At 42.1% G+C, this 23,173-nt stretch overlaps 1 protein-coding gene across 1 annotated transcript; it reads right to left on the bottom strand.

Moving 5' to 3' along the window:
* Positions 1-11,989: 11,989 nt before the first annotated feature.
* LOC124596636 (locustin) lies at positions 11,990-22,617 on the bottom strand. Its single transcript, XM_047135864.1, has 3 exons — positions 22,550-22,617; positions 14,216-14,371; positions 11,990-12,120 (listed from the first exon to the last, which is right to left on the bottom strand). The coding sequence occupies exons 1-3, from the start codon at positions 22,581-22,583 to the stop codon at positions 12,083-12,085; spliced, it is 228 nt and encodes a 75-aa protein (XP_046991820.1). The 5' UTR covers positions 22,584-22,617; the 3' UTR covers positions 11,990-12,082.
* Between the last annotated feature and the right edge of the window lie 556 nt (positions 22,618-23,173).

The raw sequence follows: 23,173 nt of genomic DNA, 5'->3' as shown, positions 1-23,173 counted from the left end.
TTAGTCGTATAGAATTCAACTATTTGACTTCAGTTCTATTTTGGAGTGATGTGGACCTAACAACACAGTACTGCTAAATAAAATACTAATTTTAGCCACACAGTCTGGTTGGACAGAATGGGCTTTGACAGAGGCAAAAAAGTAAGTTGTACACGTATGAGAATATTGATTTTAGCGGAAACATGTAATATGAACACTGCAGTTGCTACTTAACCACTGTTACGAAGAGCATCACACATCAGAAGTGGCAGCAACAACAGATTTATCGCCGGTCGCTATGGCCGAGCGGTTCTACGCGCTTCAGTCCGGAACCGCGCTGCTGTTACGGTCGCAAGTTCGAATCCTGCCTCCGGCATGGATGTGTGTGATGTAGTTAGGTTAGTTAGGTTTAAGTAGTTCTAAGTCTAGGGGACTGATGACCTCAGATGTTAAGTCCCATAGTGCTTGGAGCCATTTGAACCATTTGAATAGATTTATCTAAAGTGTTGAAGATTCGACAGCGGCCAGAGCTTTCGTCAGTACACACAGCATCGCGGTACAACGGCGCTGCCTGTGTATGAACGCAGACTTGTCCTTAGTGTAAAGCCAGCCGAGGTTGACTCACTTGCTGACCTTGAGCAGCTGCACTGGTGATCACTGCCTCTCACGTAATCCGCAGAGCATCATCTCCAGCAGTTGGCCGGTGGTGTGGTACGCATTTCGTAACTTCTGAAGACTGTCCGCATACGATCGGATTTCGTCCGTGAAGCGAACGAAGTATTGCTCAGTATAACGAAAATAAATATAAATAACTGATACGGTTCCCAGGATACAGATGCCAATAAACCAGTATCCGAAATTAATGACGTGTCTTTGTCGAAGGAATTCAAACCGAAGAAAAATAACACTGCTTGGAGCAATGAAATACTCAAATGGAGAAACAAAATTAAGTGTTTACTGTCTGAAAGTTAGGTCTGCAAAGGCATCGGTGTGGTGACTTACAGAGAAACATTATTTTTTTTTCTGTCTCTCCACAAACCTTCACAGTATTCAGATTTCAGGACAACACTCAGCTGTTCCGTTTGGCAGTAAACGTCCTACAAGCACCCTCTTTCCCGTAATTGAAACAGTGCCTTATACCGCCACTGTAACATCAAAATAAATCAGTGCCCCTAGCAAGAAGCTGTATCCACGAATGTATTTCTCACTGCAGAAAACCTTAGTGCTTCAGTATTTGTCGATCCGTTTTGTAGGGAGACAACAGTTGATTTCCATCAACATTACGAAATTCTGCACATGGGCCTAGAAATTTAGTTTGTTAAACAGTCAGTAACCAATATTATTTCTTCCTACTTAACAATGATACAACGTTTGACAACTGCTAACGAACACAGACACTGTTGGACAGAAATAATGACAGGCAATCATGGACGACATGAAACACAGTACATATATAACAGAGGAGGAGTGGTATATTTTTAACGAAAAATGTTACAGTTTTCACCACATGTGAAAGTAGGATGACACATATACCTTACGTTCATGTTTGACACAGGTCAGACTCCCAACATAACGGTCGCTATCGGAGTCTCAGGTAAGAACATGCCCACCTCGAACACTAATGCACATTTTGCATTGTTATTCTTGCAGCCAACAAAACTGTTGATTCTTAGGGGGGGGGGGGGGATTTATTTTCCCACCCTATTCTTAAGGCGGTCTTGCACGTTTTGGGGAAGATATGCTCGTTGAGAAACACTTTTGTCTAGAGCATACCGGGCATTCTCTACAGGGTCTAGGCCCTCGGTGTAAGCAGCCCATTCCATACGTTCAATCTCTTCACTTCTTCGGGTGGGCATTGTCGTCCACAAACAGAAAGTCGGGAACTACCGCATCCTTAAACAGATAGATGTGATGCAATACCGCTATGCTGTATCGGTTCCTCGTGCAAAAATATGCAGCGATGTTCGGCGTTCGGCCGTTGCCCATAATTCCTGCCCACACCATAACCCGTAGTCCATATCAATGACCTTCATAAACATTCTCTGGCGCATATCGTGTCCGCCTCTCTCTCCACACTAACTGGTGGCGAGAATCACTTGCCACAGTGAACTGGGATTCGTCGTAGTACATCACTGTGGACCGTTGTTGGCTGACCCCAACGAACATTCTCCCTACACGAACGAACTCTTTATTGGCGATGGCGTCGTTGAAGTGGGATGCATTTAATAGCCTTCCGAGCAAACAAACCAGCCTGGTTTACAAGACCTGCATCGATCTGCCTAGGAATGAGATGTCTATTTCTTTTCGCAACTAAGGCTACGTATCGAACTGTTAAGGTGTAGTGCTCTGTCTACGATTACTGGCAAGCTTTCTGATAGCATTTCTACCTCCAGTGGCCATTTATAACCGCGATATGACACTTTTGGACACATCTGTTACTGTGACCACAACAGTGATACTTCGATCGGCTTCGAGCTATCCAACTGCTCGTCCGTGATCATAAGCACTCAAATTATGTCTTGCAGACATGTTGCCGTACAGAAGTCTTAACTCATCCGTTCCACAACAATCTTCGTCGAAGACCATACTGCATGAAATATGCACAGGCTTCACTGCAGTTAACACGTCCCGCTCTCTACATTTCCTTCTACCATCACCGATCGGGTGTTGTGTACCAATTGTGATATGTTCATTAGCAATTGTCAAGTAGTGGATATTCACACACTTTCCAGTGCATTCCTGAAAATTAAAGTTTAACAAACATGTTAGAAACAACATTGCCTTTTCTATCTACTTCTATATAATAGGAAACGGAAATGAGAGGACAGATTGGCCCCATCTCAACAGGTACTGGTAAAAAAAATTGTAGTAACGGTTTCATTAAATAACCCATGTCCAGACCTTTTGTTGTGATCCGTGTAAAAATATATCCGACGTGATTATGGCCGCACGACGGGAATGAACAGACACTGAACGCGGAATGGTAGTCAGACGCATAAGACAATCAATTTCGGAAATCGTTGTTGCGTTCTTGTGGTCTTCAGTCCAGAGACTGGTTTGATGCAGCTCTCCATGCTACTCTATCCTGTGCAAGATTCTTCATCTCCCAGTACCTACTGAAACATACATCCTTCTGAATCTGATTAGTGTATCCATCTCTTGGTCTCCCTCTACGATTTTTACCCTCCACGCTGCCTTCCAGTACTAAATTGGTGAACCCTTGATGCCTCAGAAAATGTCCTACCAACCGATCCCTTCTTCTACTTGTGCCACAGATTTCTCTTCTCGACAATTCTATTCAATATCTCCTCAGTAGTTATGTGATCTAACCAACTAATCTTCAGCATTCCTCTGTAGCACCACATTTCGAAAGCTTCTATTCTCTTCTAATGAAAACTATCGTCGATATTTCACTTCCATACATGGCTACACTCCATACAAATACTTTCAGAAACGACTTACTGGCACTTAAATCTATACTCGATGTAAACAAATTTCTCTTCTTCAGAAGCGCTTTCATTCCCATTGCCAGTCTACATTTTATATCATCTCTACTTCGACCATCATCAGTTATTTTGCTCCCCAAATAGCAAAACTCCTTTACTGCTTCAAGTGTCTCATTTCCTAATCTAATTCCCTTAGCATCACCCGACTTAATTCGACTACATTCCATTGTCCTAGTTTTGCTTTGTTGATATTGATTTTATATCCTCCTTTCAAGACACTGTCCATTCCGTTCAAGTGCTCTTCCAAGTCCTTTGCTGTCTCTGACATAATTACAATGTCATCGGTGAAACTCAAAGTTTTTATTTCTTCTCCATGGATTTTAATACTTACTCCGAATTTTTCTTTTGTCTCATTTACCGCTTGCTCAATATACAGATTGAACAACATCGGGAAGAGGCTACAACCCTGTCTCACTCCCTTCCCAACCACTGCTTCCCTTTCATGCCCCTCGACTCTTATAACTGCCATCTGGTTTCTGTACAAATTGAAAATAGCCTTTCGCTCCCAGTATTTTACCCCTGAGACCTTCAGAATTCGAAAGAGAGTATTCCAGTCAACATTGTCAAAAGCTTTCTCTAAGTCTACAAATGCTAGAAACGTAGGTTTGCCTTTCCTTTATCTATCTTCTAAGATAAGTCGTAGGGTCAGTATTGCCTCATGTGTTCCAACATTTCTACGGAATCCAAACAGATCTTCCCCGAGGACGGATTCTACCAGTTTTTCAATTCGTCTCTAAAGATATCGCGTTATTATTTTGCAGCCGTGACTTATTAAACTGATAGTTCGGTAAGATTCACATCTGTCAACACCTGCTTTCTATAGGATTGGAATTATTATACTCTTCTTGAAGTCTGAGGGAATTTCGCCTGTCTCACGCATCTTGCTCACCAGATGCTAGAGTTTTGTCAGGACTGGCTCTCCCAAGGCTGTCAGTAGTTCTATTGGAATGTTGTCTATTCCCGGGGACTTATTTCGACTCAGGTCTTCCTGTGCTCTGTCAAACTCTTCACGCAGTATCATATCTCCCATTTCACCTTCATCTACGTCCTCTTCTATTTCCATAATATTGTCCTCAAGCACATCGCCCTTGTGTAGACCCTCTATATGCTCCTTCCACCATTCTGCTTTCCCATCTTTGCTTAGAACTGGGTTTCCATCTGAGCTATTCATGCAGTGGTTCTCTTTTATCCAAAAGTTTCTTTTAATTTTCCTGTAGGCAGTATCTATCTTACCCCTAGTGAGATAAGCCTCTACATCCTTACATTTGTCCTCTAGCCATCCCGCATTAGACATTTTGAACTCCCTGTCGATCCCCTTTTTGAGACGTTTGTATTCCTTTTTGCCTGCGTCATTTACTGCATTTTTATGTTTCCTCCTTTCATCAATTAAATTAAATACATCTTCTGTTACCCAAGAATTTCTACTGGCCCCCGTCTTTTTACCTACTTGATCTTCTGCTGTCGTCACTATTTCATTACTCAAAGATACCCATTCTTCTTCTACTGTATTTCTTTCCCCCATTCCTGTCAATCGTTCCGTAATGCTCTCCCTGAAACTCTATGCAACCCCTGATTGTGTGGCTAGGGCGTCCCGTCGGGTAGACCGTTCGCCTGGTGCAGGTTTTTCGATTTGACGTCACTTCGGCGACCTGCGCGTCGATGGGGATGAAATAATGATGATTAGGACAACACAACACCCAGTCCCTGAGCGGAGAAAATCTCCGACCCGGCCGGGAATCGAACCCGGGCCCTTAGGATTGACAGTCTGTCACGCTGACCACTCAGCTACCGGGGCGGACATGCAACCCCTGGTTATGTCAGTTTATCCAGGTCCCATCTCCTTAAATCCCACCTTTTTGGAGTTTCTTCAGTTTTAATCTACAGTTCATAACCAATAGATTGTGGTCAGGGTTCACATCTTCCCCTGGGAATGTCTTACAATTTAAAACCGAGTTCCTAAATCTCTGTCTTACCATTATGTAATCTATCTTAAACCTTGCAGTACCTCCAGGCCTCTTCCATGTATACAACTTTCTTTCATGATTCTTGAATAAAGTGTTAGTTATGATTAAGTTATGCTCTGTGCAAAATTCTACCAGGCGGCTTCCTCTTTCATTTCTTACCCCCATTCCATATTCACTTACTACATTTCCTTCCCCTCCTTTCCTACTATCGAATTCCAGTCACCCATGACTATTAAATTTTCGTCTCCCTTCAGTATCTGAATAATTTATTTTACCTCATCATACATTTCATAGATCTCTTCGTAATCTGCAGAGCTAGTTGGCATATAAACTTGTACTACTGTAGTTGGCGTGGGTTTCCTGTCTATCTTGGCCACAATAATGCGTTCACTATGCTGTTTGTAGCAGCTAACCCGCACTCCTATTTTTTTATTGATTATTAAACCTACGTCTGCATTACCCCTATTTGATTTTGTGATTATAACCTTGTATTCACATGACCTGAAGTCTTGTTCCTCCTGCCACCAACTTCACTAATTCCCACTATATCTAACTTTAACCTATCCATTTCCCTATTTAAATTTTGTAACCTACCTGCTTGATTAAGGGATCTGACATTCCACGCTCCGATCCGTAGAACGCCAGTTTTCTTTCTCCTGATAACGACGTCCTCCTGAGTAGTCCCCGCCCGTAGATCGGAATGGGGGGACTATTTTACCTCCGACATATTTTACCCAACAGGATGCCATCATCAATTAACCATACAGTAAAGCTGCGTGCCCTCGGGATAATTACAGCTGTAGTTTCCCCTTGCTTTCAGCCATTCGCAGTACCAGCACAGCAAGGCCGTTTTGCCATATCAATTATCCAGACTGTTGCCCCTGCAACTACTGAAAAGGCTGCTGCCCCTCTTCAGGAACAACACGTTTGTCTGGCCTCCCGAGAGATACCCCTCCGTTGTGGTTGCACCTATGACACGGTTATCTGTGTCGCTAAGGCACGCAAGTCTCCTCACCAACGGCAAGGTCCATGGTTCATGGGAAGGGGGGGGGGGGGGGGCGTCCAGTAATTACGAAAACAAATATCTTTCAGTTAAATAATTTCTTAATTTTTACTGTTGCAGTTTAATCACTTTCCTGTTCCTTTATATTTAATTACAGAGCTTACCTACTCCACATCTAACTAAAGAGAAAGGTGAAATTAAATGTCTGCATCTTATGTATTTGTTTCCATAGGTAAAAACGACTCATCATATCATCACAGTTATAAAATACTAATAATTCCCGAGGAAAATATTTTTGCTTAATAAGCTAAAGTGTCAGTGTCAGTAAACAAACAGCCGAGTATTTGATTAGTCGCAGGTTCGAATTCTGCCTCGGGCATGGATGTGTGTGATGTCCTTAAGTTAGTTAGGTTTAAGTAGTTCTAAGTTCTAGGGGACCTCAGGTGTTAAGTCCCATAGTGCTCAGAGCCATTTAATTAGTCAACATCAAATATCCTTTCTGAGGACGAGATGTGACGTACAAATAAATGAAATTCAAAAATATCGTTGAATAAGTTTTGGACAAGTATGTTCCGAGAGAGGTTTTAAGAGATGGGAAAGACCCACCGTGATCTAATTATCATGTTAGCAAGTTGCTACGTAAACAAAGTGAGCGTCACAGATTTCAGCGAAATCGAATCCTAGCTGACAAACAAAAGTTGGACGAAGCGAAAATGAGTCTAAGACCATCATTGAGCCATGGACCTTGCCGTTGGTGGGGAGGCTTGCGTGCCTCAGCGATACAGATGGCCGTACCGTAGGTGCAACCACAACGGAGGGGTATCTGTTGAGAGGCCAGACAAACGTGTGGTTCCTGAAGAGGGGCAGCAGCCTTTTCAGTAGTTGCAAGGGCAACAGTCTGGATGATTCACTGATCTGGCCTTGTAACAATAACCAAAACGGCCTTGCTGTGCTGGTACTGCGAACGGCTGAAAGCAAGGGGAAACTACAGCCGTAATTTTTCCCTATGGCATGCAGCTTTACTGTATGATTACATGATGATGGCGTCCTCTTGGGTAAAATATTCCGGAGGTAAAATAGTCCCCCATTCGGATCTCCGGGCGGGGACTACTCAAGAGGATGTCGTTATCAGGAGAAAGAAAACTGGCGTTCTACGGATCGGAGCGTGGAATGTCAGATCCCTTAATCGGGCAGGTAGGTTAGAAAATTTAAAAAGGGAAATGGGTAGGTTGAAGTTAGATATAGTGGGAATTAGTGAAGTTCGGTGGCAGGAGGAACAAGACTTCTGGTCAGGTGACTACAGGGTTATAAACACAAAATCAAATAGGGGTAATGCAGGAGTAGGTTTAATAATGAATAGGAAAATAGGAATGCGGGTAAGCTACTACAAACAGCATAGTGAACGCATTATTGTGGCCAAGATAGATACGAAGCCCACACCTACTACAGTAGTACAAGTTTATATGCCAACTAGCTGTGCAGATGACGAAGAAATTGAAGAAATGTATGATGAAATAAAAGAAATTATTCAGATTGTGAAGCGAGACGAAAATTTAATAGTCATGGGTGACTGGAATTCGAGTGTAGGAAAAGGGAGAGAAGGAAACATAGTAGGTGAATATGGATTGGGGGACAGAAATGAAAGAGGAAGCCGCCTGGTAGAATTTTGCACAGAGCACAACATAATCATAACTAACACTTGGTTTAAGAATCATGAAAGAAGGTTGTATACATGGAAGAACCCTGGAGATACTAAAAGGTATCAGATAGATTATATAATGGTAAGACAGAGATTTAGGAACCAGGTTTTAAATTGTAAGACATTTCCAGGGGCAGATGTGGACTCTGACCACAATCTATTGGTTATGACCTGTAGATTAAAACTGAAGAAACTGCAAAAAGGTGGGAATTTAAGGAGATGGGACCTGGATAAACTGAAAGAACCAGAGATTGTACAGAGATACAGGGAGAGCATAAGGGAGCAATTGACAGGAAAGGGGGAAATAAATACAGTAGAAGAAGAATGGGTAGCTTTGAGGGATGAAGTAGTGAAGGCAGCAGAGGATCAAGTAGGTAAAAAGACGAGGGCTAGTAGAAATCCTTGGGTAACAGAAGAAATATTGAATTTAATTGATGAAAGGAGAAAATATAAAAATGCAATAAGTGAAACAGGCAAAAAGGAATACAAACGTCTCAAAAATGAGATCGACAGGAAGTGCAAAATGGCTAACCAGGTATGGCTAGAGGACAAATGTAAGGATGTAGAGGCCTATCTCACTAGGGGTAAGATAGATACCGCCTACAGGAAAATTAAAGAGACCTTTGGAGATAAGAGAACGACTTGTATGAATATCAAGAGCTCAGATGGAAACCCAGTTCTAAGCAAAGAAGGGAAAGCAGAAAGGTGGAAGGAGTATATAGAGGGTCTATACAAGGGCGATGTACGGAGCGGTTTATGTCGCCAAGTTGCTCATTTATGGATTGCGCATTGGTCAACACTTCCCCATAATAAATTGCGGGAAGTGAAAGCCCTTCCTTGCACTTGGACATCTTCCTCCCGAACGCGTCGTCGGGAGGAGGTAATTTTAGGTAGACTCCGGATAGGGCACTGTCTTTTTAGCCATCGACATCTTTTAAGCGGTGATCCTCCCCCACTCTGTCCCCACTGCTCTCAGCTGTGGACGGTCAGACACCTTTTAATTGAATGCCCCTATTTTAATCCGTTACGCTCCCATCTTCAGCTATCGCCTGATCTATCGTCGATTTTAGCAGATGACACGCGCTCAGCCGACCGCGTTCTCCAGTTTATTAGTGACAGTGAAATGACGTCAGTCATTTGAAGCTTTTTTGGGGACAACCAACACCTTTCTATAGTGGATTTTTAAGCATTCCTTCTGCCTTTAGTTTCTCAAATTTTATGACTTTGTTCCCATTGCTGCTGGTTTTAAATTTCGTTTTTTTCCTGTTTCCTACGTCACGGGCTGGGCGCTAATGACCATAGACGTTTTGTGCCCTAAAACCACAAACAAAAAAAAAAAAAAAAAAAAAAGGCGATGTACTTGAGGACAATATTATGGAAGTGGAAGAGGATGTAGATGAAGATGAAATGGGAGATATGATACTGCGTGAAGAGTTTGACAGAGCACTGAAAGACCTGAGTCTAAACAAGGCCCCCGGAGTAGACAATATTCCATTGGAACTACTGACGGCCGTGGGAGAGCCAGTCCTGACAAAACTCTACCATCTGGTGAGCAAGATGTATGAAACAGGCGAAATACCCTCAGACTTCAAGAAGAATATAATAATTCCAATCCCAAAGAAAGCAGGTGTTGACAGATGTGATAATTACCGAACTATCAGCTTAGTAAGTCACAGCTGCAAAATACTAACACGAATTCTTTACAGACGAATGGAAAAACTAGTAGAAGCCAACCTCGGGGAAGATCAGTTTGGATTCCGTAGAAACACTGGAACACGTGAGGCAATACTGACCTTACGACTTATCTTAGAAGAAAGATTAAGGAAAGGCAAACCTACGTTTCTAGCATTTGTAGACTTAGAGAAAGCTTTTGACAATGTTGACTGGAATACTCTCTTTCAAATTCTAAAGGTGGCAGGGGTAAAATACAGGGAGCGAAAGGCTATTTACAATTTGTACAGAAACCAGATGGCAGTTATAAGAGTCGAGGGACATGAAAGGGAAGCAGTGGTTGGGAAGGGAGTAAGACAGGGTTGTAGCCTCTCCCAGATGTTGTTCAATCTGTATATTGAGCAAGCAGTAAAGGAAACAAAAGAAAAATTCGGAGTGGGTATTAAAATTCAGGGAGAAGAAATAAAAACTTTGAGGTTCGCCGATGACATTGTAATTCTGTCTGAGACAGCAAAGGACTTGGAAGAGCAGTTGAATGGAATGGACAGTGTCTTGAAAGGAGGATATAAGATGAACATCAACAAAAGCAAAACAAGGATAATGGAATGTAGTCGAATTAAGTCGGGTGATGCTGAGGGAATTAGATTAGGAAATGAGGCACTTAAAGTAGTAAAGGAGTTTTGCTATTTGGGGAGCAAAATAACTGATGATGGTCGAAGTAGAGAGGATATAAAATGTAGGCTGGCAATGGCAAGGAAAGTGTTTCTGAAGAAGAGAAATTTGTTAACATCCAGTATTGATTTAAGTGTCAGGAAGTCATTTCTGAAAGTATTCGTATGGAGTGTAGCCATGTATGGAAGTGAAACATGGACGATAAATAGTTTGGACAAGAAGAGAATAGAAGCTTTCGAAATGTGGTGCTACAGAAGAATGCTGAAGATTAGATGGGTAGATCACATAACTAATGAGGAAGTATTGAATAGGATTGGGGAGAAGAGAAGTTTGTGGCACAACTTGTCCTGAAGAAGGGATCGGTTGGTAGGACATGTTCTGAGGCATCAAGGGATCACCAATTTAGTATTGGAGGGCAGCGTGGAGGGTAAAAATCGTAGAGGGAGACCAAGAGATGAATACACTAAGCAGATTCAGAAGGATGTAGGTTGCAGTAGGTACTGGGAGATGAAAAAGCTTGCACAGGATAGAGTAGCATGGAGAGCTGCATCAAACCAGTCTCAGGACTGAAGACCACAACAACAACACAAAAGGTCATCATATGGTCCCTTCATTCAGACATTGTAATCATGGTAAAATGGAAGATACTAAGCTAAGTGATCGCATAACGGACGAGCAACTACAATCATTTAATAATGGAAAGGCATCTGGAACAGATGAAGTACTAATAAGAATATGTTATAACGAACCCTCTTTGCAGGCGCAAGCAGAACGTTTTATGCATCTTGCCGACATGTACAGCGCTGTTCGTCTTTTAAACTGCTTTGTCAGTTTGAGCAGCATTATAAGTCGTTTCAGAGCAGGCAATGTTTCTAAGGAAAGGTATGTGAATAAATGCCAATAGGAAAACATAGCACTTTCGAGAGCTCTAAACTTCCTTTTTTTCTTTCACAACGTATGGTTGCTTTTATAACTGCAAGAACCACATCTCCCACAGAAAACTCAGCGATGTTTCAATGGGAAAGCAAAAGATAAGGTCCTCATCCCTTGCAGCCGACCACATCTGTGATTCCAGACTAACGTTCACCACCTGCATGATGTCACTTAGAAGATTTCCTACACTTCGAAGTGGCAAGATCAGTATGAGTATTGGTGAAAGTAAAGGAGTCATTTTAAATTATCTGCTGTCCTTATCGCCTCTACTAGAAATTACAGTTATGTTCTGTCTTACGCTCCCAAGATATGCTGCCTGTTTGTTGTTAACTTTATCACATGAGTATCATGTGTTGTGACCTTCTGTTGCTAAAAATTTGTGAGAAACTGAGTGTACCTTCATTTTTTTATAAACTCAGATTTTGTGACGTCATGTACCGTTTGTTGTGTGTATAAAGTATATCCCTGATCACAGTCTGCTGTTTCTTATTGCGTCTTTTGTCTTTTCATTAATAACAGTGACATCTTGATGTGTACAGTAAAGGTTAAATAAATTTAATTATTTTTTAAGAAAGTTTATTAAAATTTAAAAACGTAAGACAAATAATAAATAACGTATTTTGGTTGAATTGCTGGTTTACAGTATACTGCCGCTTCATATACATTTGCTTCCCTTACTGATCTGGAAGTAATCTGAAACAGAAGGAAAAATGATTATGTAGCTTTCCAGAAAATTGTTATAATGTAAAGTAATTTAACCGAAGTCGCTCTTAAACTTTCTATTCTAAAGGAATAGATTGAAAACTCAAAATTTTGAGAGAAAAGTTAATTAATCTTTCTGTAAATTTTGTATTAGAGCCCTAAAACTAATTGTATTCATTATGATATATGTAAGTTCAGTCGGACGTCTTTGGTGTAAAAGAGGCGTTACCATCGCAGAACTGAAGATTTGTTCAGCACAGATTGATACACGTAGGTCTGAGGTTGGTAGCTCATCTCTAATGCTTACGGTTCCAACCAAATGTGTACGCGGAAATGAAGTAAGTCTGGCATGTGATGTAATAGGCTGAATGAATATTGCCGCCTAGCAGTAAACTATGCTATCAAAGCTTATGCATTACCTGAAAATGGGCATTCCGCAGTGACTTTCTGATAGGAGCTGTGCTATTGACTTACAGAATATGTTATCGACTCTTATTACAAAATAGTTAGTACAATATAGTTTACAACGAACACGAAATGTGCTAATAAATATGCATCTAAGCCAAGCTCTAAGAAATCTGTCCACTCCTACTACAATATTTCTCCTTACTGAGTTTGATCTCTGAAGACACGAGTTTGTTGTCAAGAAATGCTTAACTAGCAGATCCCTAAAAGTCTAGAGTGGCTTCTCGTAATAATTTACAGCCTACCAATCATAATTGAAACAAAATGAACACAATAAAGTAGTCTGCTGCAGCGCTGTTACCAGTTTTCAAACGCGAGGCGCTAACGGATGCAGGCAGTAACAGTAGCCGTCTATACAGCTGTGACAATAATGAGGCGTTGCCATAGACACGTTTACAAAATCGCGTTACGTTAATGGTTGAGGCAGGCACGCGCGACCGTCGCGCCATGCCCACCGCAACTGTCAGGAATCAACCTACGCTGACTCAACTATAAGATGATAGGCTAAAAGTCTATATTACAAGTCAATCAGTGGACTATCGGTCTGACTGCCGGTAGAGCGCAGCACCTCTGTCCGCCGAGGCGCTACGAGGGGAAGGCCCGTACTCAGAATGCAGGCTGAATGTTCCTGGAGCCGAACTGGGTGGAATGGAATGAGGAAATCTCCCCGCCCTTACACGGACCTCCAGAACCGGAGTTAAGTACTCTTTCACCAGACCACCATCCAACTAGAATGATGCGTGAATAAAGTCAGTTCACAGAAAGTTTCTGTTTGCGTTAATGAATAGCTTTGCTAATCATAAGTGTAAAATTAAAGTCATTATATTTATTTCTTTAAAGTCAGTACCGCCATTAGACTGTTGTTTATTTATAGTTTTACATTTACACTTACACAATCATGATTTCGGCTTCAAAGTGCCATTATCAAGTGTTTTCTGAAAGCAGGTTAGACAATAACAGTGAAATACATAACAAGTGATATAACCATATAAGAATCCATATTTGTAACGCTTACTTACAAGTGTTATAAATTGCCTAAGATGGCATACTGTCGTATTAAAACACAATATTAGACACATTGTCTAAGAGTCGATATTTCTGGCAGAGCCTACTGCTTTGTTTCATTATTAGTACACCATCTTGACTGAATGACAGTTGGCTAAGTGTCAAATTGCCTTGGTCAAAGAAAGCCCTGTTACAAGCAGGTGACCTTTTTTAGTCTTTGGATTCAGTATCCGGTAGGATAGGAAAGGTTAGGAGCAATTGATTTTCTTTGGTAGTTGCTATATCTTTGCAGTACCTGTTTATCTTAGTACACAATGAAGTTGCCTGCTCCTTGGAACGCACTACCGTTACAGCCGCCATTTTAAAGGCTGCGTATAGTGTCACAACCAATCGGAACTTCACAAATCTATAGCGGCTGAAGCGGGAATATTCCACGATGTCCCACAACAATTTCCGAATTTTTTAAACCAAAACTGCCAGAGAAAAAAATGTGTTGCATTACTTATTGAAAGCCGCTCGTTTATCACTGTTACAGGCGTAATGAATAGAGAGCTTTCGAGCGAAAAGGCAGCGCAACGTTCAGATAGGCGAGTCACCACACCGCGACTTGACTCACCTGTGCCGTGACATTTGTTGTAGCAACGCATGTGGCAGCCGCTGCTGAAGCCGCGACGTCCGTTCTTGTAGCTGCTGGCGCAGATGGGGTCGAAGATGATGCACTGCGGGCACGAGCAGCTCGTGGTCGCTGCGTCCGCCATGCAAGCGACAGCGCCTGTAAAAGGAACAAGCCGTATGAGGCACACCACTAGAGAGAAACTACCCATGCGAAACACAGCTTGCTTTACTCACACTCGATGCTGTGCGAGTAGTTGATGCACTGTAACGTGTAGAACCACCTTCCTAGGTTTCCGAAAGTTATTTCGAGGGTTACTCCAAGAGACATGCACACTACTTTTGTAAAAATACTGTTTTCATTCTGCATGTGTGAAAGTTTTACAGTGTGTAGAGACATCCTTCCCACTTGTTTTCAAACTTAGGTCAACCTGTTCCCATGAGTGGCGCCGTCACAGCAAGTCTTCAAGATGGCTGCTACACTTGACGTTCGTCAGAAGCAACGTGCTGTCATAGAATTCCTGTGCTGTGAAAACCAGACAGTGGGAAAGTTCCACAAGAGGTTGAAAATGGTGTATGGAGATGCTGCTGTCGATCGCAGTACAGTTAGTCGGTGAACGAGCAGGTTACGTGATGAAAGCGGGCGCGGCAATATTGAGGATTGTCCTCGCAGCGGCAGGCCTCGTACTGCGCACACTCCAGACAATGTGCAGAGAGTTAACGAATTGGTGACTGCCGACAGACGCATCACAGTGAACGAATTGTCACGCTACGTTGGGATAGGAAAAGGAAGTGTTTGCAGAATACTGAAAGTGTTGGCGTTAAAAAAGGTTTGTGCCAGGTGGGTTCTCAGGATGTTGACAGTGGCTCACAAAGAAACAAGATAAACGGTATGCAGCGAACTTTTGGAACAGTACGAGGATGGTGGAGATGATTTTCTTGGAAGAATTGTGACAGGTGATGAAACATGGCTCCATCATTTTTCACCAGAGACGAAGAGGAAATCAATGGAGTGGCATCATGCAAATTCACCAAAAAAAAAAATTCAAATCCACACCTTCTGCTGGAAAAGTTATGGCTACGGTGTTTTTCGATTCCGAAGGACTCTTGCTTGTGGACATCATGCCAAGTGGAACCACCATAAATTCTGATACATATGTGACGACACTGAAGGAACTTCAAGCTCGACTGAGTCGTGTTCTACCACATCGGCAAAAGCAGGATGTTTAGCTGTTGCACGACAATGCACGGCCACATGTCAGTCAAAAAAACCATGGAAGCGATCACAAAACTCGAATGGACAACACTGAAACACCCGCCTTACAGTCCTGACCTGGCTCCATGTTACTATCATCTCTTTGGGAAACTAAAAGACTCTCTTCGTGGAACAAGGTTTGAAGATGATGACTCCCTTTTGCACGCTGCCAAACAGTGGCTCCAACAGGTTGGTCCAGAATTTTACGGTGCAGGTACACAGGCGCTGGTTCCAAGATGGCGTAAGGCGGTTGAGAAGGATGGAAATTATGTGGAGAAATGAAAATATTGTTCCTAAAGGATGTATCTACACGCTGTAAAACTTTCAAATATGTAGAATAAAAGATGGATTTTAAAAAAATAGTGTGCATTTCTTTTGGAGTCACCCTCGTATACTGTGCACCACATTACTGAACGGCTAAAACGTTCGTCCAGTCCCAGCTGCAGGCTGCCTACCTAGCGACTTGCAGAGCCAACAAAAATTTGATTTTCAGTGTTTTATTTACAGAATGAAAATCCACTTCAGTTGCTTGTAATTTTCTTAATTTTTACCACGACCGGGATTAGAATCTTAAAGCTTCTTCCGTGTCGTGGAATTGAAAACTGTGAAATTCTGTCACAATAAACTCATTAAAAGGTACGCTCTTATGTTAACATCTGAATACTAAAAGTCAAGGATTAAAGTTAGAAACTGCGTATATGTCTTGGGCGGCGGTAACTCACGGCGCGCAAATAACCCAGATTATATTCATCCAGTATTTGAGAATGAGAGCACTTAGCGACTTCCAACAATGAAGGGCCTCTACATGAGCCTCTTCATGATTTTGCTTAAGATTTAAGTTAAAGTTTCCTACCTCTGACACCTCAATTCCAGGCTCAAACTGTCAATTACATAAAAAAAGACAGAGCAACTGAGTGTTCCTACAGTGGACAAAATGTATATCATCTTTATTTCACTAAGATTTTTGGTAATTATCGGAACCCCACACGCATAATAAATACATTTATGTGACATATGTCAGTATGTACATCCTTTCCTCCTATCACCTTATGAAAGAAAAGCGTGAAGAGTGCAAAAAAGAGTTCAAAAAATTCGGCACGTAGATCTGTCGGAATAAAAGTAGTCTGGTTCAAATGGCTCTGAGCACTATGGGACTTAACTTCTAAGGTCATCAGTCCCCTAGAACTTAGAACTACTTAAACCTACCTAACCTACCTAACATCACGCACACCCATGCCCGAGGCAGGATTCGAACCTGCGACCGTAGTGGTCGCGTGGTTCCAGACTGTAGCGCCTAGAACCGCTCGGCCACCCCGACCGGCAAAAGTAGTCTGGAACTGTGGTAGAATGCCACTCCTATTAAGGACGTACTGGGCAAGAAAGATGTTTCTATGCGCCTTGGACGAAGCTCTTGTGTAAGTTGGAACTGTTGTGGATTGGCAGGAGACCAACCCACTAAATTGAGAGGAAGCCGAAAGGCACACGTTTAAGCTCACGCAGGCTGGCGTGAGGTCTGGAACAGGACAAGGTAATTAGAACTTAGAAAAAAGGAGGTAATTGGTAGAATACTTAACTTTAATCCATTAATGTTGAACGTAGCTCTTGTCTGTACATTATTTACAATTTCAATAGCAACTGAACATGGCGCCTTGCTAGGTCGTAGCAAATGACGTAGCTGAAGCCTATGCTAACTATCGTCTCGGCAAATGAGAGCGTAATTTATCAGTGAACCATCGCTAGCAAAGTCGGCTGTACAACTGGGGCGAGTTCTAGGAAGCCTCTCTAGACCTGCCGTGTGGCGGCGCTCGGTCTGCAATCACTGATAGTGGCGACTCGCGGGTCCGACGTATACTACCGGGCCGCGGCCGATTTAAAGGCTACCACCTAGCAAGTGTGGTGTCTGGCGGTGACACCACAGGAATCACACGATATGGAGCTCCCTGAGCACTTCCGGCGGAACGGGACGCGTGGGTTCCAAAAGTTCGCTCGGCAGTGTTTTAGGAGACGCGAGACCGGTGACATCGACTAAGTGTGAATGTGCCTATTCATAGTTAATTTAATACCTTATTTTGGTAGATTTCAGCTCCAGTCAAAATTACGTCACTCATTGCTCGTTGAGTGGTATACGGAATTTTTCTTGCTAATTTCGGAACAATATGAGAAGTTGAACTTAGCCACGCTTGCAAACTATTGTTCTGCTCTACCTTTGTTCACACACGTGGACGTGTGATGTATCTTCTCAGTTCGGTCTGATTTAGTTCGTTGGTGATCTCACGAGTATAGTATAATTCAATAGATTTCTGAAATTTCGCTAATTTTAATTCATGATCTAGTTTCCTCGTGTCTTTGTTGCCCCAGCACGTGTTAAGTACAGACCTGAGAGCCTTAACCTCGCAGATCATGTTCATAGTAATGTATCCTGTCCAATTTGCTTAGTTATTCTCAATTTTAACACTCATTTTATGCAGAACTTTTGTTTGTGACGATCACATGTTCGCGGATTGTGATAGTCGTTACATGTCACATTTACTGGTTCTCAGGATAAAACTTCCAAATTAATTTCAGAATTTCGTCTATGGTGCAATTATTAACAGTTTACTTATCGATGAATTCTTGTTCACTTGCTTCGGGCACTCAAGCGAAGGGATGGACCGTTTGCTAATCAGGTGCATACTGGTGGAGTTTTTATAGTTGTCCTATACTATAGCATAGTTCTTATAGTTGTCCTGAATCTCTGTGATATGTGTATAAGTGCGTGAATGTTGCTATTGAAAGATTCCTCTGATCTTTCCATAATTAATGATAAATTGAGCTGGCGCCTCCAAGGCGCAGTTGCAAATGTAGTTTTTCAGACGTGAGTGTTACGAAGAACAGCAATCATCAGCCGCTTAGTAGCTGTTTAGTTTATTAGTTTGCTAGGCTGTGTCTTGCATAAATGTGATATCTTTACCAGAGCACATGCTTACGTATTGCCCTTGCAAACTTTAATTTTTACGTCATACTAGTATCTGTTATGCAAAAGATGAATATGGCGAAGTTATTTATTTAATATTTATTCAACGATCATAAATGTGCAGATCCGGCAACTTAGTCCGTTTAAACATCAAAGGTTTTTCTTTCATGTATACCCAGATACTGTCTTCCCACTTTCCACGTTAATACGTGCCTCATTTTTATGGACACCGATCCTCAACCAGATCCAGCACGCACAGACACCGTTCAATAATTTCTAACTTTTAACGCTTCTAAGTCCTTCCGAGTTTATAGCTGTGCTAGACATGGGAGTTCGATTCTGTCAAAGATCGTGCGACTGCTGGTCGTTGACCTCTCTGGTAGAGTATGTTCATAGAAATGCTGCACGTTCGGTGAGTTATTGAATAATGGAACCCGTAACGTTATACTTGATAGAAGATGTTCTATAGTGATGAAAGCAAAAATAGGTGCGCTTCAAGGAAACCTGCAATATCTCAATACACACAAATGATTTGCCAGATAGGCTTGCGGCACTATCAGATGTTGAACATAGAAATTTTGATTTTATTTTGATTTAATCAATATTTTCTGTTTGTTGGCGTTTAGTTACAGAGACATGGAAAAAAATCTATGCTGTCATTAGGCATCATTTACCCACCTTAAAATCTAACTGAAATTAATCTAAACGGCAGAAATAATTCATTCTTTAAGCCGCTTTCGCGTGTGATTACGTACATTCGACCTTCAGCCCCAGATCACGTTTCTTACGTGATCTGGGCTTCAGCGAAGATTATAGATTTTCAATTGTTTCTTCCAAGTGATGCTAAATACAGTCTAGCTCGATGCAGCCAAATTACGTGTGTCGCCAGACGGTAACATCAGGCGTGTACGAGTGTTTTCCTTAAATTTATATGCAAAGTAATTCCTTGTTGCCAAATGACACCATGCAATAAGTGAGTTAAACTTTCATTGTTTCGCATTTTATAACACTTGAGTGAAATACAGCCTGCGAATACAATTAGGAAAAACCGTGATGTACTCGCCACGCAAGCGGCAGGGCCTGGAACGGCAGTCGTATGAAAGAAAACCGGTCACCAGGGAAAAACTCATTCGAAGCACAGCTTGCTTTATGCACACTCCAAGTCGCGGGAATAGTTGATACAGATGAACCGGTAAAGACGTCCTCCTACCAACAACTGTTACCATTAGTGGCAAACGCTTGTTGTCTTTTGTTAGCGAATAACGAGTTAAAACTCATTAAGACTTGAAAACGAATGATATTGTTACTGAAATAATACTTCTTCCACGCATCTTCCTCGCGCTGGTTGCTACTCAGTAGCGAAGGCAGTTAACTGACATTAATACAGTGGTAACCAGTGTAGAAGTACGAAACCGGCATTTGGTTGCAATAATTACACGTCAGTAGTTTGAAACTGATAAACAATATTTTATTCAAAATAATCTCCATTGCTATTTATATTTTTCTCCCACCTCTCCGGTATGCTAAAATGCTACGCCAAAAAAACATTCTTCTTTTGAAGCGAACCGGTCAGCGAGCCATTTTCGCATATTTTCATACGAACTGAAGCGTTGTTCAGTGAGAATGTTTCCCAGTGATGCAAATAGGTGATAATCGGACGGAGCCAAGTCTGGAGAATAAGCCGCATGCCCCGGTATTTTCCAACTGAACGCCTCGATCGTTTCCCTGACCCGTTTTGCTTTGTGTGATGAGGCGTTATTATGAAGCAATGTGACTTTGTGTTGCCTTTCTCTATATTTCGGTCATTTTTCAGGTAGTGCTTTATTTAAATCGATCATTTTCTGTTGGTACTTTCGCCAGGTTTTATAAGCCCATAATAGATAACACCATTTTGATCCTACCAAACATAGAACATTGTCTTCTTTCCAAAGCGATTTGGTCTTTCAATGGATGTCGATGGTTTGCCTGGACTGACCCATGATTTACGACGCTTAGGATTCTCAAAATACATCTATTTTTCATCACCTGTCACTATTCGATGGAGAAACGACTTCTTTTTGTATCTGGCGAGCAACATTTCACAGGTGATCTTTCGATTTCCTTTCTATCTTTTATTCAGTTCATGCGGAAACAATTTTTCCACTTTCTGCACCTTTCCCTTAGCTTTCAAACAGAAGAGAAACAGCTTTCTGCGCCACATTCATTTGTTCCGCGAGTTCCTGTTGTGTTTGAGTATCATCTTCATCTAATAACGCCTGCAACTCGTAGTCTTCGAACTTTTTCGGTGCTTTCCCACGCTCGTCGTTTCTCACGTCAAAATCACCACTTTTGAATTTTCTGAACCACTCAAAACACTGTGTTTTCCCAAGAGCATGTTCGCCGAAAGCTTCGACAAGCATTCGATGCGATTCTGCAGCAGTTTTCTTCAAATGGTAACAGAAAATCGATGCTTTCTGCATATCGAAAGTCGAAGTCACAAAACTCGAAATGTTTACGAGTCTGAAACACACAACGAAGTATGGAACTTGAGTTACTGTGTGTTGACATTCGTCGTCAACCGTTACAGGAAGCAGATGCAGATGGCGCTGCAGACGCTGTCTCACGGGTCCGACACTGTCAGCTAGCACCATCTATAGGGAAATTCCGGTTTTATACTTCTAACCTGGTAAATTACGCTTCAATGTCCAGGGTTTCATCTCAAACCTCTGCTTTGTCTTATGCGTTTAAATTAACTATGTGGTGTCTTAGCATCGACATTTATCGGTTATTGTAACATCGTTTTCAGTTACAGTCGCAAAATTCTAAACACATTGCCATTTCTGATGTTCAAGGCGTCATCAAGTTAGTCATATTATGGCTCTTCATCCGTCTAGGGGCGTCATCTACGCAAATCGTACACACAGTCGGTCAAGTTCTGAGCCCGCAACAGTAGTGGTTCTGCAAAACTGGCCTTAGCTGTGAAATGGAAATCAGCGTTTGTCGTCATTGGCCGGGAGGCCCCTTGCGGGGCAGGTCCGGCCGCCTTGCTGCATGTCTTATTACATTCGACGCCACATTGGGCGACCTGCGCGCCGGATGGGGATGAAATGATGATGACGACAACACAACACCCAGTCCCTGAGCGGATAAAATCCCTGACCCATCAGGGAATCGAACCCGGGCCCGTAGGACGGCAATCCGTCACGCTGACCACTCAGCTATCGGGGCGGACGGTCATAGCTGGAGTAGTTAGCGAATGAGAATGGAAATAGTTTTTCTTTATTTGTAAATTGGAGGCTCATCAGACTTTCAGTTCTTTCTCTGCCGTCATCAATAACAAAAGCAGTACGCTTTAGACGACATATTCGTCCCGACCGACTCAGCGACTGGAATTTCAAACAATTCCCAGTTGCACAGTTTTAATTATATTACATGTTTCGAGGTCTTTGGATGATCTTCAGATCTAAGAAAATAGTTGTTTCAGGAACCCGTCTTTTCTGTGTCAGAACCTCATGTCAGAGGACTCTGATATGACATTTTGACCCAGGCAATGTTTGGAAAGAAATTTCCGCCATTTGGCTGTTAACTGCTCATTTATTTTTCACAGTGTAGAATAAATGAACAGTTAACAGACGAAAGGAGGAAATTTCTTCCAAAAACTTCAACATGACTGGTCGCCCACGAAGGAAAGATCATTGACATAAGCGAATTGGTGACGCAACCAGTTAGGTCTGAAGACGACCCAGAGAGATCGAAACATGTCATGAAGTTAAAAATGTACAACTGAGACTGAAGAATAAATGATAGTTGTACAAAAATAAAAATAAAAAAACCACTGCGGTAAACTCCGTAAGGACTCGCCGCAATAATCGAAAATTTAATTATGTAAAATACAATTTTAATACTATTCACAATAAAGGCGCACAAAAAGTGATATTAAAGGAAAGTTTCCCAAATTTAAGTAAGCGAAACCCTACAGACCCATCCTGCAAACAAGTGTCCATGAAGAGAAACATCTCACATTTCTGTAACTTTGTTGCCTCTTCTACAGTTACCACCCGCAAAATCAATATTCCTGGGAGCGCAGCTATGAAGAATGACCTCACAACAGGAAACAGTTTCGACCATCGTAAACAGTATGGGAGACTCACCGATAAGCAGGATAACCAGTAGGCAGGCCTTCATCTTGATGTGGATTGCAACTTTTCGGACCGTCTGAGAGGAGCTTCTGGTGCCGTGGAACCGCCTGACTGGTGCTTTTATAGGACGCAGATGCGTGACGTCACACGCTGCAAGCGGGAGGCAGGGAAGCACCGCTGTGCCGTTGACCTCGTTCGCGGTGCACCAGCTTCTGGGAACGCCATGTTTGTGTTGCCACGCTCGTTAATTCGAGGCGGAGTCAAGGGGGAGGAAGTAGTGTACAGATGCTAGTCGAGGAACGTCAGCATAACGGTTTGATGTCTGCTGAAAAAGGCTCCAAGGCTTTATTGCAGCGTGTTCCAAGAATTGATGTGTTGTTGTCTTTCCGGTATGAGCAAGATATCTTTCTCCCAGTAAGTTATTTGTTTTTCAAGGCGTCGCGATTGTTTACATCTTCCATTACACCGTTTTACTGCGTAATAGCAACCACTTTCGACAATGTACAAACGTTTTCTGCAACTACAGCTGCAACCTCCCCACTATATGTTTCTGTATGAAATTTAGCAGAGAATAGAATTAGCTCCCATTCCATAAAAAGTCAACGTATTACCAAAACTTTGTACCCACAAACTGTT

The sequence above is a fragment of the Schistocerca americana genome, chromosome 2, assembly GCF_021461395.2.
Source record: "Schistocerca americana isolate TAMUIC-IGC-003095 chromosome 2, iqSchAmer2.1, whole genome shotgun sequence".
Classification (NCBI taxonomy): domain Eukaryota; kingdom Metazoa; phylum Arthropoda; class Insecta; order Orthoptera; family Acrididae; genus Schistocerca; species Schistocerca americana.
This window is presented reverse-complemented; position numbering and strand designations above follow the sequence as displayed.

Bases quoted from the DNA above. Each gene is read 5' to 3' on its own strand.
- LOC124596636 (XM_047135864.1), bottom strand. From the start codon at position 22,583: ATGAAGGCCTGCCTACTGGTTATCCTGCTTATCG. The intron at 14,372-22,549 runs GTGAGTCTCCCA...TTCCTTTTACAG, and splicing joins ACTGGTTATCCTGCTTATCG to GCGCTGTCGCTTGCATGGCG. The intron at 12,121-14,215 runs GTGAGTCAAGTC...CTTCTGTTTCAG, and splicing joins CAACAAATGTCACGGCACAG to ATTACTTCCAGATCAGTAAG.